The sequence below is a fragment of the Aphanomyces astaci genome (genome assembly GCF_000520075.1).
Source record: "Aphanomyces astaci strain APO3 unplaced genomic scaffold supercont1.48, whole genome shotgun sequence".
NCBI lineage: Eukaryota > Oomycota > Saprolegniomycetes > Saprolegniales > Verrucalvaceae > Aphanomyces > Aphanomyces astaci.
In genome coordinates, this window is record NW_009798311.1 from 424,202 (window position 1) to 439,426 (window position 15,225).

General features: G+C 50.2%; 3 protein-coding genes across 3 annotated transcripts; 1 reads left to right on the top strand and 2 right to left on the bottom strand.

Moving 5' to 3' along the window:
• Positions 1 to 1,563: 1,563 nt before the first annotated feature.
• On the top strand, positions 1,564 to 2,480 carry H257_13455 (hypothetical protein; the record flags this gene model as incomplete). Its single annotated transcript, XM_009840966.1, has 1 exon — positions 1,564 to 2,480. Exon 1 carries the CDS (start codon positions 1,974 to 1,976, stop codon positions 2,478 to 2,480), a length of 507 nt encoding a protein of 168 aa, XP_009839268.1. The 5' UTR covers positions 1,564 to 1,973.
• Positions 2,481 to 3,435: 955 nt separating this feature from the next.
• On the bottom strand, positions 3,436 to 4,851 carry H257_13456 (hypothetical protein). Its single transcript, XM_009840967.1, has 2 exons — positions 4,323 to 4,851; positions 3,436 to 4,265 (listed from the first exon to the last, which is right to left on the bottom strand). The coding sequence occupies exon 2, from the start codon at positions 3,839 to 3,841 to the stop codon at positions 3,533 to 3,535; it is 309 nt and encodes a 102-aa protein (XP_009839269.1). The 5' UTR covers positions 3,842 to 4,265; positions 4,323 to 4,851; the 3' UTR covers positions 3,436 to 3,532.
• Positions 4,852 to 10,632: 5,781 nt separating this feature from the next.
• On the bottom strand, positions 10,633 to 12,015 carry H257_13457 (hypothetical protein; the record flags this gene model as incomplete). Its single annotated transcript, XM_009840968.1, has 3 exons — positions 10,633 to 10,872; positions 10,955 to 11,452; positions 11,518 to 12,015. 3 exons carry the CDS (start codon positions 12,013 to 12,015, stop codon positions 10,633 to 10,635), a joined length of 1,236 nt encoding a protein of 411 aa, XP_009839270.1.
• Positions 12,016 to 15,225: the final 3,210 nt, after the last annotated feature.

A 15,225-nucleotide genomic window follows, 5' to 3' on the forward strand; every position in this document is an offset into this window, starting at 1 on the left:
CGCTTTGTCATCAGTAAAATGCTATCCCCTCACAGTGGACGTGGCAACAACACAGCAATATGCTATCCTCTCACAGTAAATTTGACATCCCCCACAGTGGATATGCCTATATACACAACACTATCTTTACAGTGCACAGTGGTAGTTATGTACTACCCCTTCACTATAGTTGTGATATTGACATAATGCTGAGTAATGTGCCTTACCCTCGCTTTGACGTAACTGCAACACTGCAGCGTACAATCCTCGCACTGTGAATACGACTAAAACACAATCTTTATCGTCAGCAAACATGTCATCCTCTCACAAACAATTTCCTTTGTAGGCGCCTTATGCTCTTCAATTGCATGATGATGGAAACCCTCACACGTCATTATTGCTATATCGTTGGTAGTGTGGTAGTGGCATACTTCCTATTAGCAATTATGGTTCGCCTTCGTGTGTATATCGTGGTCGGGTGAGTCCTGCAGGTTCTTTTGCAGCAAAGTTCTCAACGAAATACTATTAATAGTGCAGCATAATAAGGACTACCACAGTTGGCCTGAATTTACTCCTATATAGCTCTCGTTTCCTCTACTAGCTCGTTCGCCGTCGATGAGCCGATCAATACCGAGTTTAGCCGGCGATATATTTCTATTTCCAGTGATCACCTTTAAAATATTGGTAGCAAAAAACTGATTTGGTGAGGTTTGAACTCGCGCGTAATCTAACACTTGCCCTACGACAGATACCTTGACCTCTCGTCTAAACGCCAAGTATACATCACAACGAAGCTCAAATGATATCATGGCGAACTTTTGAAATGGGTGCTGGTGTATTTTTAATGAGAAACTCAGCCAATAAAATCGAATGAGTTCAGAAATATCCTCACAACCCGCTTTCCCGTGGCGTGAGGATATTTTGGCTTGACTTGATTAAAGTAACGTCATTCTGTATCCGGACGGGCTGAGTGAGAATTATCCTCACTATTGTCGACAAAGACTTAACTCTTTGTGGACCAAGGTGAGGATTCGTCCTCGTTCATCTGATCCGGACATTTTTGCATAGTTTATTCAAGTTAAATTTGGTACTTCTCTAGAGAAAATGCGAAAAGTCCTCACTAGAATGATATGGTGCGATATGATTGGCTAGACTAAAATGATAGTTCATTACTTTGAAGTATTACTCAGGCAATAAGATTTGCATGACATGCTTGTACGGCTTGTCGTGAAACAAACCCATTAAGTATTTTTTGGAATGCATGTGTTACCTTAGGCCCAGTTCGAAGTACTCCGTACCAAATTTCCGGAGACTCGACCAATCAAATTACTTTGAGTCTCCGTAACAAATCTGTTTTCAACCCGGACGTCCAAGGCTTCTTGGATGTATCCGGACCACTAATATAGATATTTGGCGTTCTGAGTACATTTTCCAACACACGCATGGATAAAAATGCTGCACTGTGCACTGCTGGTGTTGCTGCAGCACATGCGGTTATTTCAAGACGGTCCAAGCAACCCTGGCCCGAAAGTACAACGCTTCGTTGTGAAGACCACAACATGATCATCACAAGTCAAGGACAACCCTGGGTACGACGAATGGTTTCGCCGGTACGTGCGCTGCCACAACGACGTTTTCAAAACATCGCACTCAAAGTGGCTCGGAGTTGGGAAGACGTCCATGCGCCGTTACATCACAATTCCATCTTCATGGTGGACGGCCGAGTTGCTTGCGCCCTGCATTACCTCACACTTGCGGACGGTTACGATGCATCCGCGCTCGAGTTTTGAATCAGCAAGACAATGGCGAGAACATATACCATCCAAGTATGTAGTCTGTTGTGTCGACGCTTCTTGGCGAGTGACGTGTGTACTCCACGAACGGCGCATCGTGGGAAGCGATTCGGTTTGGATTTGAGGAGGTGGTGGGATTTCCAAACGTGTACGGAGCCAGTTTTGATGGAACGTTGATACCGATCAAGCGTTTTACGGACTATGACGGGTGATAGTGTCAAAAGGGTTTCCCCGCGTTCAACATGCAGGCCGTGGTGGATAACAAAAATGAAGTTCATGTCGTATTCCATTCGGTCGGGGAGTCAAAACGACAAGGTATTGTTTCGTGAGTCCCGATTTGGTAAGACATGCCACACGCAAGTGCCCCCTGGTGCTTGCTTCCTGGTAGACGGAGGATACAAGTTGTACGGTCACTTGCTGACACCGTATCCACTTCGATTTGGCATCGAGGGCGACGAAGCTCACTACACCCTCCGTCACAGCCGCACCCGAATGGCCGTGGAGCGTGCGTTTAGATTGTGGAAAAACACGCTTCGAATTTTTCAAGTCAATATATTGCGCGGGTCACCTGAGGAGATGGTGATACTCATCAAGGCAACGCTGGTACTACACAATTTGTTTATCGACGAACAATCACTCGAGGCAGGCGTTCCGGATGTGGACGACTACGAAGATTGGATGCACATTGGTGGCGACGCCGTGCATTAAAATGAATGACACCAAGTCGATGGAATTGATGCTCAGTACATTCGCGACCAAGTCAAGACTTATCTTTGGGAAAACATAGTTGCAAAATAGATGTAATTATTCCCTTAATTTTTGTTGATAGTTCCACGACGGATGTAAGGTGAAATATTAATACGAGAACTTATTCTTGACGAACTCTGAAGTCTGTACTTGGAGCTCATTGCTACTACACCTTTTTTCTATTGACTTGGGACTTTTTTCAACGTTCTTGGCTTGGCGCTCATTCGAAAGGGCGATGTGTCCATTCATTTGGCCTTGTGGCCAATAGAATCGACACGTCGTGCCGCAACTCCCTTTGAAATGTACCATGCTACCAAAAGGATCCACTACCCAAGAATGTGCCAAGTAGCATTTCGAATCTGCCGTGCTTGAAGTTGAGTTGGATCGAATATAAAATTTTATTATCAAATACGCGACGGCATGAAAAAAGCAGATAAGATCATCGAAACTTGCAGCAAACAGCTGCATGCCGACTTCCATGTCTTCCATTCGGTCCGCACGACCGTAGAAGTACTCCAGACAAGGGGATGCGCTTGTATTTCTTGCGTGGCTATGAGCATGGCTAGTGTATCGTGAGCGACGACGTCGTACTGGTGTATATGGTGCAGCGTTCTCCATTGTTGCATGGAATGCGATTTTGAAAAGTGCAAAAAAGTGGCGCGAAGATCGCCCAACTGCAACCTTCTAGAATATTCGATCCAACTCAACTTCAAGCACGGCAGATTCGAAATGCTACTTGGCACATTGTTGGGTAGTGGAGCCTTTTCCATTGGTAGCATGGTACATTTCAAAGGGAGTTGCGGCATGACGTGTCAATTCTATTGGCCACAAGGCCAAATGAATGGACACGTCGCCCTTTTCGAATGAGCGCCAAGCCAAGAACGTTGAAAAAAGTCCCAAGTCAATAGAAAAAACGTGTAGTAATAGCATTTATTAAAGCTTAGATTCCAGCAACTTTAACAGCTTAACCTGGATATCATTACCCCGTTCCAAAGCTGCGACGGTTCGTTCGTTCATGGCACTTGATGTTGCCAATACATTATTTGTCTCCGGCAAAAGTTGGGCAAATCCTGCAGCACTCGCGTTGGGAGTTGTACGAAGGCCGCAGCATCAATCAATCCTTTTGCCAAGGAGTCGCCCAACGAAACAAGCCCAGCACAAATTTTGGCCTTTGCCCGGGTCCGTTTTTGCCGTTGGTTCTCGAGGTCTTCGACAGCCTTGCGCTTTTCATACCGCATTTCGTCATCAGGGCCTTGGAAGGTATCCTCGTCGCCAAACTCGATGTCACCCACACCACGCATGTCCCCAAACGCAACCACCATGTCTTCCCAGTACGATGGGTACTGAATCGATGTATCGACATCATTCCCCGTTGCCGCTTCCTTGATACGAATGGCTTTGTATTTTGCACGTAGGTTACTTATTTTCAGGGACGTGGTCGTTGTGGCACTGTCGGCCCCGACGACGATGTTGAATTGGAGTAGCAGCCGTTCCCACAAGCTGCTTCGTTTCTGGTTGGAGCTGTACTTGGTAAATGCATCGCGGAAGCGCCCCAAGCGAAGCTAGAGTAACACGACAACCATCTCATCGCTGTACACGGTGGTGGCCACGGCGACGCGGTCAAACCACGTGGGGGCGAACGACTCGTTGCCCTCTTCCGTGGTAGTTGGTCCATTCATCGCAAGCTGCATTTATCGTAGTTGCTCCTGTAGGTCCTTCTTGGTTGGAGTCCTTCTTGGTTGGTGTCTTCGCTTTCACCAATCGACCCATGTTGAAAAGTGGTGGCAGATGATGTGCTATTACCATTAATGTCCAATCACGTGGCCCTATCACTTCCGAAGACTCACATTAGCCTCCTATGTTGTGGACCAATCATAGCAGAGAGTACTATCATGACAGGAGACGATTTAGGGAACGACAAATACTTTGCACTCCTTTTGGGGAAGATTGACATTTCTACTTCGAACTGGCCCTTATGACGTACTGTCCAGGTACCTGTACCAATTGCTGACATTTGGGATCCACGAGACTACTATGGTTTATGGTGTACACTCACAGCAATACAGCCACAATAGACTGGTACCAACCAATATGAGGCTAGCCGTAGGTAGTGTAGTATAGGTACGCATAGGTATGTCAAATGACGAGAAGTGGTAGAGGGAAAGTAGGGGTAGTGGAGAGATGAAGAGTATAGGGAAAAGGGGCAAAAAGGGTAGAAAAGGTAAGAAAGAATAAGGCAGAAAGAGTATCGATGAAAAGACTCGGGTAGAAGACCGAGGTAGTCCTAGTGGACCTTGCCAGAGAAGAGACTTAAGCTGGTGGAGGGAAATGTAGAAGTGAGGAGACTGAAACTTAGGCGAAAGTGTATGCTTATGATTGGTGGGAAAAATATGCCGGTGTGTAGAGAAATGTAGTGCGGGAGAAGTTCGAGACATAAAATCGAGGGCAGACAAATTGACCACCGTGACAAGGTAGACTGAACATCGTACAGTAGTGAGCGGTACAATGAGTACTTACTGTGTAACTCAGTCCTATACAGGACTAAATATTGTGTCGCTCGACATATACCACTCTGGTCCATGAAAAGAGTCCCATTTCTTTCAGTGTGACGCCATTTGTCTGTTTTTTTAGTTTAATGGATCTAATTGGTGCATTTGAAAGCCAGCGATCTCGTCTTTGATTGGTTAGTCGACGTTTCTCTGAATTCGTTTTGGTGCAGGAGATACAAGCGTGACAGTGTATGACGTCGATTTTTTTTAGAGAATATCGCCCGCTGAGCGTTCAATATCACTTCACAGTCAATCTGATGTACTTGAGGCCCTAAAGACTTGTCTAGCCTACACAGAGCAGCCACAAGTGCTTGCGAGCACCACAGACTTTACTGTTAGCTAGTTGCACCTTGTGTCGTCGCGCTATTGCCGATCACCACACCATGCCGGTACAATGGCTAGGACGACCCTATGCAAGGTTTGCTCTCTGATATAGCACGCAACAGTATAGAGCTATAGTTTATCTATTGAAGTTGTCCGTTCATTCGGCGTGTGCACAGACTTACAGCTCTCTCTCCATGGCCGGCGTCTGATTTTGGGGTATACACCTCTACATATAAATAAGATTATGTATTTATAGAGTAATTTTCTCAGAACTCTACCAATCTCGATATTTTAAACAAGTCAAAACAAATGGGACTCCTTCATGGACCAGAGTAGTATGAGCAACCCATATCGGTCATATGTTTCCATTAAAAATAATATGTAGCAGTAGCATATACTGGTACTACGTAGTACATTATTTATATTCTATAGATCTAGACTCTATTAGTCAGAATAACCTAATGAACTACTGTATACTGAAAAGAACCATTACTGCGTATGGGTATTTTCGTACCAGAGTCGCACCAGTACTCTTACGCTTGTTACTAGATTGTACCAGTACTAATCAATTACAGTACTGTTCTATAACCAGGATTGTGAAAGCAGCCGCCGTCGCGGCTGCGATAGACTTGATTAGAGTCTGGTAAAAACCGCCGCTGTCGCGGTGACGGATGAAAGCAGAGAAATCTGTGCGGAAGTAAAGCTGACAGGAGAACACATTGATATGCCCGCGTTTGGCAGATATTGCAAATATGACATGTGTAACACAAGAAGGCAAGTCTGTGAAAGCCAAGAACACATTGATTTGCCGCCTAGGAGAAGACATTGATTTGCCCGCGTCTGTCAGATATTACAAATATGACAAGTATAACAAAAAGAGATCAAGTCTGCGAAAGCCGTATAAGTGTCGCATGCATATTCATGTTAACGGAAATGCTGCACCCCCGCATTTGCCAGTACGTAGAATTGTCCACGACGTTCAAGGCATTCTGACGGCAAAGGCAGCCGAGGCGGAGACTCGCGGGCTTGCGCCCGCTGAAGCGATGCGGCTGCACGTCCTACTAGCCAAACACATTGATGTGTTCCGTGAAGATTTGGGCGATGATCCGCCTTAGTCAAAGTCGATCCATTGAAGGTTCGGATCAAACCCGGCTCGAAGCCGGTGAATTGTGGGATGCGGCGGTACCCGCCGCTGCATGTGAAGTACATGCGCAGCCATGTGGCTGCCCTGGAAGCAAAAGGTATGGTATACCAAAACAACCGAGCTACGTGGGCCGCAGCCCCAAGGATCGTGCCGAAGAAGGAAGTCGGCGACATGCGCATGACCATCGACAGCAGGGCGATCAACGCCTGCACGGAGCCGATGCCTTGGCCGATGCCAAACCTGGACAGTGCGATGGTCTGTCTGGTCGGGACGAACGTGTACTTCACGTTGGACTGGACCAAGGGGTACTGGCAGTTGCCGCTACATGCGGACAGCCAGATGTACTTCTCGTTCATGACGCCCTTCGGTGTGTACACCCCGACCCGCGTGCTCATGGGACAGACGGACGCTGTCGCGTACTGCCAGTCGGTTGTCCACCAAATGTTTGGTGAGCTGCTGTTTCGAGGCCTGTTGGCCTGGTTCGATGATTTCTCGTGTCCGCCAAGACGACGGACGAGCTGCTCGACTTGTTGGACCAAGTCCTGTCCATCTGTGCCCAGTTCGGACTCAAGTTGAGCCCGAACAAGTGTCATTACTTTCAGCGCGAGGCAGAGTGGTGTGGCAAGGTGATTTCGGCCGATGGAATCACCCACTCCTCAAGCCGAATCCAAGCACTCGTGGATTTGTCGCCGCCGACGACCGCGGCCGACCTCCAACAGTTTGTGTGTGCCACCAACTGGATGCGCGTGAGCATCCCTGGTTACAACCAGTTGGTGGATCCGTTGCAACGTCTGCTTGATGTGGCCACCAAGGTAGCCGGAAGTTGCAAGAAAACGGCAATAGTGCATGTTGCACTCCCTGCCGTAGGATGGTCGTCCGACTATCTCAAGTGTTTCAACGAGGTGAAACACGCGTTGGTGCATGTGGTGCCCTTGTCACACCAGCGAGAAGACATGACGGTCTGCGTCGTCACGGACGCCAGCGACCTGTTTTGGTGTGCGGTCGCCACACAAGTACCACCAGCGGACCTCGACTTGCCTCTCGAAGACCAGCGGCACCAGCCGCTTGCGTTTATCAGTGGGTTGTTTTCTCGCGCGAGTGCGCGTTGGCCCATCGTGGAGAAGGAGGCCTATGCCGTGGTCGAGTCATGCAAGAGACTCGACTACCTGGTCGTACGCCCTGGTGGTTTCCATCTGTTTACGGATCACCGCAACCTGGTGTACACCTTCAACCCAAGTGGCTCGAACGCCAACATGGCCAAGTACCAGGCCGACAAGCTGCAGCGATGGTCGCTGGTGATGTCGGCCTTCCCGTACACCATTGAGTGCGTCTCGGGTGACGCGAATGTATGGGGCGACCTCCTGAGCCGATGGGGTTCGGCTCCGACGGATCAACCAGTTGCGAATGTTCGCAAGTTGATCCATGTGGTGTCGCCCCTGCAACAAGTGGATTTCGAGTGGCCGACAGCCGCTACGATCAGCGGCATCCAACGTTCCACCATAGAAGGGGGAGGGACCCCCCCAAACGGCGTGGATTGGGACGACAACTCCCATTTTTACGTGGACCCAGACGGTCGAATCTGGATCCCAGACGGTGCTGTCGACCTACAGCAGCGGATTTGTGTGATCGCTCAGCAAGGAGCCAGCGGTCACCGTCGCATCGCAGCGACGACCAAGTCGGTGTCCGACAAGTTTGTGTGGAGGCGCTTTCCACGGACGTCGAAGCGTTCGTGCGTGCCTGTTTGCACTGCCTGTGCATTGACGGAGACATGGTTCCCCGTCCATTGGGTCACGGCGCTTCACGCGGAGAAGCCGAACGAACTCATCCATTTCGACTGGTTGTCGATGCCCATGGCCAAGTCTGGCCAAAAACAAGTGCTTGTCGTGAAGGACGACATGAGTGGCTTTGTGCAGCTGTTTGCGGCAGAGTCTGCTGACGCCACCGCAACCGCTCAGTGCCTGATGACGTGGTTTACCACGTTCTGCTGCGTTGACACATGGGTGTCAGATGGCGGTTCTCACTTCAAGAACGAAGTGATCGAGAAGGTGCGGAAGTTGGTGGCCTACAGTCCTTGGGCGAACGAGACTGTAGAAGTAGTCAACCGACTAGTGCTGCGCGCCGTGAAGGCGCTGCTTAGCGAAATGAAGCTGAACGCGGACGAATGGCCGCATGTGTTGCCCCTCGTTCAAGGCGTCCTCAACCATCAGCCGACGGACCGGCTGGGAGGAATTGCACCTGTGACAGCGTTTACTGGCCTGCCGGTCCAGACCCAGCTGGCAGGATTTGTCCACCCGACGTCCAAGGAAGTTTACGTCGCGGACTGGCTTGGCGCCGCCCGTCAGAAACATGTGACGGACCTCCAAGTGGCGCTAGAAGAAATGCACCGCAACGTGGCGGTGCGAAGCGACAAGTTTCGTCAGCAAGCGCGTGGACGCCGCGACCGAAAGTCCCAAGTCAAATTTGCGGGCTTTTCGGTCGGCGATTTTGTGCTCGTCGGATCGGTCGTCAACCGTCCGACAAAATTGGCCCTGCATTGGCGAGGACCCTGCCAAGTGACCAGAGTCATCACAGACCATGTGATGAACACTCAGCAGCTGGTGCCACCGTATGAAGTCACGTTCCATCATGCGGGCCGATTGAAGATGTACCACGAAGGTGGTAGAGAGGTGACCGAAGTCCACGAGGCGTAGATCGCGTTTGGCGATGGCGGATATCACGTGGAGCGCCTGGACGTAGCGCGATGCGTGAATGGCCAACACCAAGTTTGGTGAAGTGGCTTGGCCTCAACGATGAAGAATTGTCCTGATAACCTGCTGCGAATTTGCTGGACAACATTCCAGGTGTATTTCGCAAGTGGGCGGCTGCGAACAAGGAAGGCCCTGCCGTAGCCGCCCTCATCAAGACACTGGACTTTCCGTAGGAGGGGAAGTGTTCTGCAGCGTGCAGAGCAATTGAGTCGCGCGTTAGTTTGACCCATTGCAAACACACACACTCTGTGTGTGTGGCGTGTCAAAGGTTCCGATACCTTAGTGGATGAACTGAGTACTTTAGTGAATGATAGTCAGTAGGAGCCTCGTGGCGTGTTTAACCTCACTAATGTCAGTGTGTATATTTGCTACCTTGACGAAGGTCCCGTGGCCGAAAGCCGAGAAGGAGCGGGAGACAAAACAGTATCAATAATAGTATCTTGTACAATGTACTGTACTGTATACAGTGTCGATTGTATTAATAGTATTGTGCTGTACGTAATAGTAATCATTACAGCTGTACTCTACTAGTATGCGGCATGAAATCTTGTCCTTCTACGGTAGTACTTTCTACTTCTACTACATATGTAGACAAATCCAAGAAGAAGCGGGAGACAAAATAGACATTCAGATGTATTTGCATGAGTTTTGAGTACCTTCCAAGAACACAAGACCTGTCGCCCCGTCGGAGGAATGTCCGGCCCAAACCATCACACTTCAGCCACCGAACTTGCGGGAAAAATTGGACTCCTTGGGATGCCGCAGATCACGCCAGTAACACTGTAAGCCATCCGGTTCGTCGAGATTGATCTTTTCTGGTCGGACCAAATGATGGTTGACCTATATGGGGGAAACGCAAGGAGCATTTTCGCGTATTTCAGTCGCGCGTCCATGTGCTCCTTTGTCATTGGGGTCGCGGACATTATGTGCATTTTCCTTCTGATGTAAAAAAGGCTAGCCAGTGGCTCTACCAAAATCGAAGTCGCTCATTACAGCTCATTGGTAGATAATCTTGAAACGGCTGTGGTCTAAATCTAAACTTAGGCCCAGACGATGCCAAAGTCATATCGCAAATTCTAAAATTCGTGATATCTTAACCTTTGTTCCCTCACTATATTATATATATTCGCCAAGGTTTGGACTTGGTTGTTGGGTGGGAGGTGTCCTGGATGACATATGCTGGATTTAAAATTCGCAACGCGTGTTGCTGATTCCATTACATCAAGTCAAACTTGACTAGTTCCTGGACGCACACGGTAGCTGAGCAAGCACAGTGTACAGTAGTAATTACTATGTACTTCAGTGAAAAGACGACCCATTGATTACCCTTATGAAACGTTTGTCATCTGTTACACCAATCGACTCAACGACGCCACGGCCACGTATAGGCCAATACACACGACCCCCCAGCCCATTTCAGTGGCACATCGAGGCAACCTCGTCGCAAACTGGCTCGAGGGCGTGGACACCAGAAACAGCCCCGGTACGACAAAGTGAAACATCACACCGTCAAATGTCCCCACCCACGTCATGGCCGTGCCCAGGTCCGACGTTCGGATGGCAATCCACGTGACCATGCCTAGACTTATCTAGACAACGTACCATCACTCATCAATCTGTCAAAAAGGCTCCAAAAGAAACATGAATTTGGACGTCAGCGTTTGCACGTACGGTGGTGATACAGACTCGAAACCACGGTGGTGAGAATGCTGTCGTGGAGAACAATAATCGAGGCAAGACGACGACTTCCAGCATGTCTCGAAGGGGATGGAACGCAAGGGGCATTTTCAACAACAAACTCACACCGAGAACGACTCGAACGCTGGTGATGCTGATGTCGGCGACTGGAAACCCAGCCAATACGTTGCTGGGGGGATGACCTTGGAATATCACATAGCCAGAGGTACTGGCAACTGCGAACAAGGCCAAACCAGTCGACACGATGCAGAAAATGACCCACCGCATCGATTGTTTGTGTTCGAGCTCGCCGTACGTCCGGACAAGGTTGAGGTGGCACCCGTAGCTGAAGATTTGGATTGGAATGGCATAAGCCACTCCTCCCCAACTGAACGAATTCAAGGGTCGCTCTACCGCCGAGTCGTGTGGCCACGGCAGGCCATACGCGTGACCGGCTAGCACAGCTACAATGTACAGCACGGACGTCACCACCTATGATGCCGGAGAAAACAATGGTGCTGTTTAGGTATGTCAGAAAAAATGTCGACAACTCGAACCATGGTGTTGGTCATGCGAAGGGCGTGAAGGGTGTTTGGGAGACACATAGGAAATGTCACAAGTGCAAAGACAAGGCAAAGTATCGTTCGGGAAAACAGCGCCTGGAACGGCAGCAACAAATCCACGGCCACGAGCATATTCATCAACATGGAGCCAAAGCAAGGAAGAACGGTGAGGATTCGCAGCACCCACACTTGAGACGGAGAAAAGACGCGGGTGCTGATGGCTTCGTATGAATACGCTTCGGTAGCGTCGGCCACGAGGCACAGTGTCCGGAAAGACATGAGGGCCATGGATCCGGTCATGACCAACAATACGGCGTTTGGAAGGGGCGTTGTCGCTGCCATTGCACTTGGCAATGTCATGATGCCAGAACCAAGCATGGTACTCATGAGACTTACGTAGGCCGACCAGGCTGTACCGCTTGCGCGGTACGTCGGCGGTGACACCAGCGGCGATACAGGTTTCACTAGTGGCAGCGTGTCGTCGTCGAGCATTTTGGGTTGATCCGAAGTCGCCAACAACGATTGGCGGGAACATTGTCGATGGTAGCATGTGAAAATGCATTGACTATATACATTGGAATATTAACTAACTGTAAGTGAATCATAAGCTATCAAATCAGAATAATAATGATGCATGTAAAGTTGATAAACAGTATCTGACAAATGCTGATCAACAAAATGACGAATATTAATAAACTTTTACGAACGGTTTGAGTTGATTTACGAACTCTTTTGTCCGGATATAAATAGGAATCACGAACTGAAAAGTTCGGAATATCAGGATAGTACTAGAGACATTTTGCAAGTCATAAAGTGTCACTGCTTTACCCCTGCTCGTTGTGTTGTGTGTTCTGTAGTATTCAAACTCGTACGAATTCGTTTATCCGGATCAGGTTCCAATACAAGCCTCGCGGACGTTACAGTCCATCGATGCTGGTGTGACCCACTCCCTAGCGGCCGTGGCCAACGTTGTGAACGATGTGATTCACGCTGCAGAAATCGAGTCTGGTCCTGCAGACATCGCTGCCTCCGCTCCTTCGGCAACGGTACCGACGGTATCTCAAGCGTCCGAAGATGCCGAATCGGTCGACACTCGATGGTCTGCTACGGCGGCCGTGGTCGATTGACATCGTAAACAAAGTCTGGACTTCGTCGAACGTGTTGGCTCGTGCTGCAGCCACAGGCGCTGAACAAAGTGGAAGACATATATCGTTCGTTACGCAAACTTTAGATTGCCATGACAGTCATTTTTCGATGCGAAAGGAGTGCTTGCAACTTAACTACTAGTAACGTTACAGTAGTTTGGTTGTTCGACGTTGCCCTATGACGGTGAATCACAAGAAACGTGTATTTCTTCAGGAGATTCGAGCAACTGGCACTGCTTGGCGGTCGCACGCGGGATTGCGTAACATCGTGTGAGACTTTGCGAATACGTTGGATGACCGACAAATGATTGAATTCGGATTGGTCAGTATTTTTTGCAACAATCCGATTGGACGAGGCGGTTGTCGCAGCAGCAACATATCACTAACATTTAACATGTACGGCTTTCTATTGGTTGAAATACTGCCGAGCCGACATTGCACACGAAACGGTGTCGATCAGCAGAAGTAAAACGGCACGAACCAGCAGGAGTATATACTGTTGTGGTCAGTGGCAGTCAGCCGGCGCCCCACCATGATGCCTGGGGACCAATGATGGGATCCCTTTTGCAGCCTATTCCACACAATAACGTTTGTGACTTTAAAACGTACGAATGCGGCTAAGAGTAATGGTTGCGTTGTAGGTAGGTCCTGATTGAACATACGTAGCAACGCCAACACCACCTTACCTCCAGTAGTGATTCCAATTGCCCCTCATTCAACAAACGACACTAACCACGTTCTCCAGCTCTTCATATCCACTTACTTTCGCAACGTGAACCACTGTACTTGTTAGCACACAGTGCTTACAAGCATCCCCACTGCTAGCATCTGCACAGTGGGGATGCATATAACACTAACTGCGACCTACAGGCCGGTCACTGGGGCGACGGCCCCATGGCTAAGAGCAGTGTACGGACGTCGGGATTGGCCCAAGATACAAGCCCATAAACCAGACACCCGCCGGACTGTTCAGCCACTCCGACTCCCCACCGGGGACATCTGTAAATGGGACCCCCCTGCCCTCAACTTCTACTGGCGCGCCATATGCTACACTTTACACACCAACGCCCGCAAACACCGCATACAACCACGCTGGGAGGCCCACTGCCGCACGTGCCCCGATCTCCCTGACACGCAGGAACACCGATTCGGCCTCACAACTCCCACCTGCCCCAAGGCCGTCGCACTATCCCAACACATCCTTCTCGCTACACAAGCGGTCCTTCCACAATGCTGGCTCCCCGACCAAGACATATACATTCCTGGACATGGCACAACCATAGCACAACTCTGGCCCGGACCAAAACGCCCACAATGGAAAACCCGCGGCGGTCACCCATCACCCAACACGGGTATGTGCATGATCCCCCTTACCGCGCACCGCTGTATACATGCGCTACACATACACCGCCTCCTTGGACCCCCCCGACCAGAATCCCTCATGCTAGCCACCTCTCAGCTCTCCTGGGAAGCGAACCAGTGCCCAAAGCCGGGACCCCTACTACCGCGCTGGCTGTACCACACCGCCCTCCGCTCCACCCCCCTGCTTGCCCCACGCGACTTCTGGTTCGGACAGTGGATGGGCGGCCCCAATGGTGCTACTTTTCAGGGCCCAGTTGGCCCCTCCCCCCACTGCATAATCCCCCGCCCCCCAACAAACCATCACTGGTGGATTGATGCCACGCACAACCCATACACCCCCACTTGGTGGCGCCTCCTAAACACGGCAATACAATCCGCTATCTCTCACCAAACACCGGCCACCTACTGGCTTGTAGTACACGATGGCTCCTGCGGCCATAAAATGGCTGACCAGCTCCACACAACATGGCTCCTCACCATTCCCCCGGGCCAGATCAAACTCCGACACGTATCCTCCGTATACCACTCCACTACCCCAACCTGGGGCAAACTCGCTTCCGGCAATCTCACTGCAATCCACATTGGTTTCATTACCACTGGCAACACAGTAGCTCTACTCGCCTCTGCCCAGCAGCAATGGACATCAGCACTCACGCTAATCGATGCTCTCCATTGGCTCCGACGCCCCCCCCCGACCACTCAACTCCGCCCAGAAGAAACCACCACGACGGCCATCCCACGAATACTTAGTGCCCCCACACACTGCCTCCACTGGGTCCAATCCTCCATTCCCACATACGACCAATATGCCCTTGACACGCGAGCATTCCTCACGACACAGTTCCCGGCCATTTACCAAGCTACCTCCGGCTGGAAAACCTTCCCTACCATGACACACACCACACGAGCATGGGCAGCTGCCCTCACCCACCTCCACTCTCCTCGTTTCCATACTAACTGGTTCAAGGCGCACTGGGCCGCCCTTCGCCTCCACTGGCAATCCACATGCACTACTAATGTGGACCACATACGCACCGCAGGGGAACTACCCCTCCTCACCGAGGTCAATAACAACATCCGGCTCAAACGCCGCTACCATGATGCCGCCCCCATGGGCCATGATCGACGCATCCGTGCACGCAGGGCTCACCTTGCAGCCAAGACACTACAATGGCACACTCGAAGGATCTCCTCA

Coding starts and splice junctions, on each gene's coding strand:
- H257_13456 (XM_009840967.1), bottom strand. CDS start 3,841: ATGGTGGTTGCGTTTGGGGACATGCGTGGTGTGGGTGACATCGAGTTT.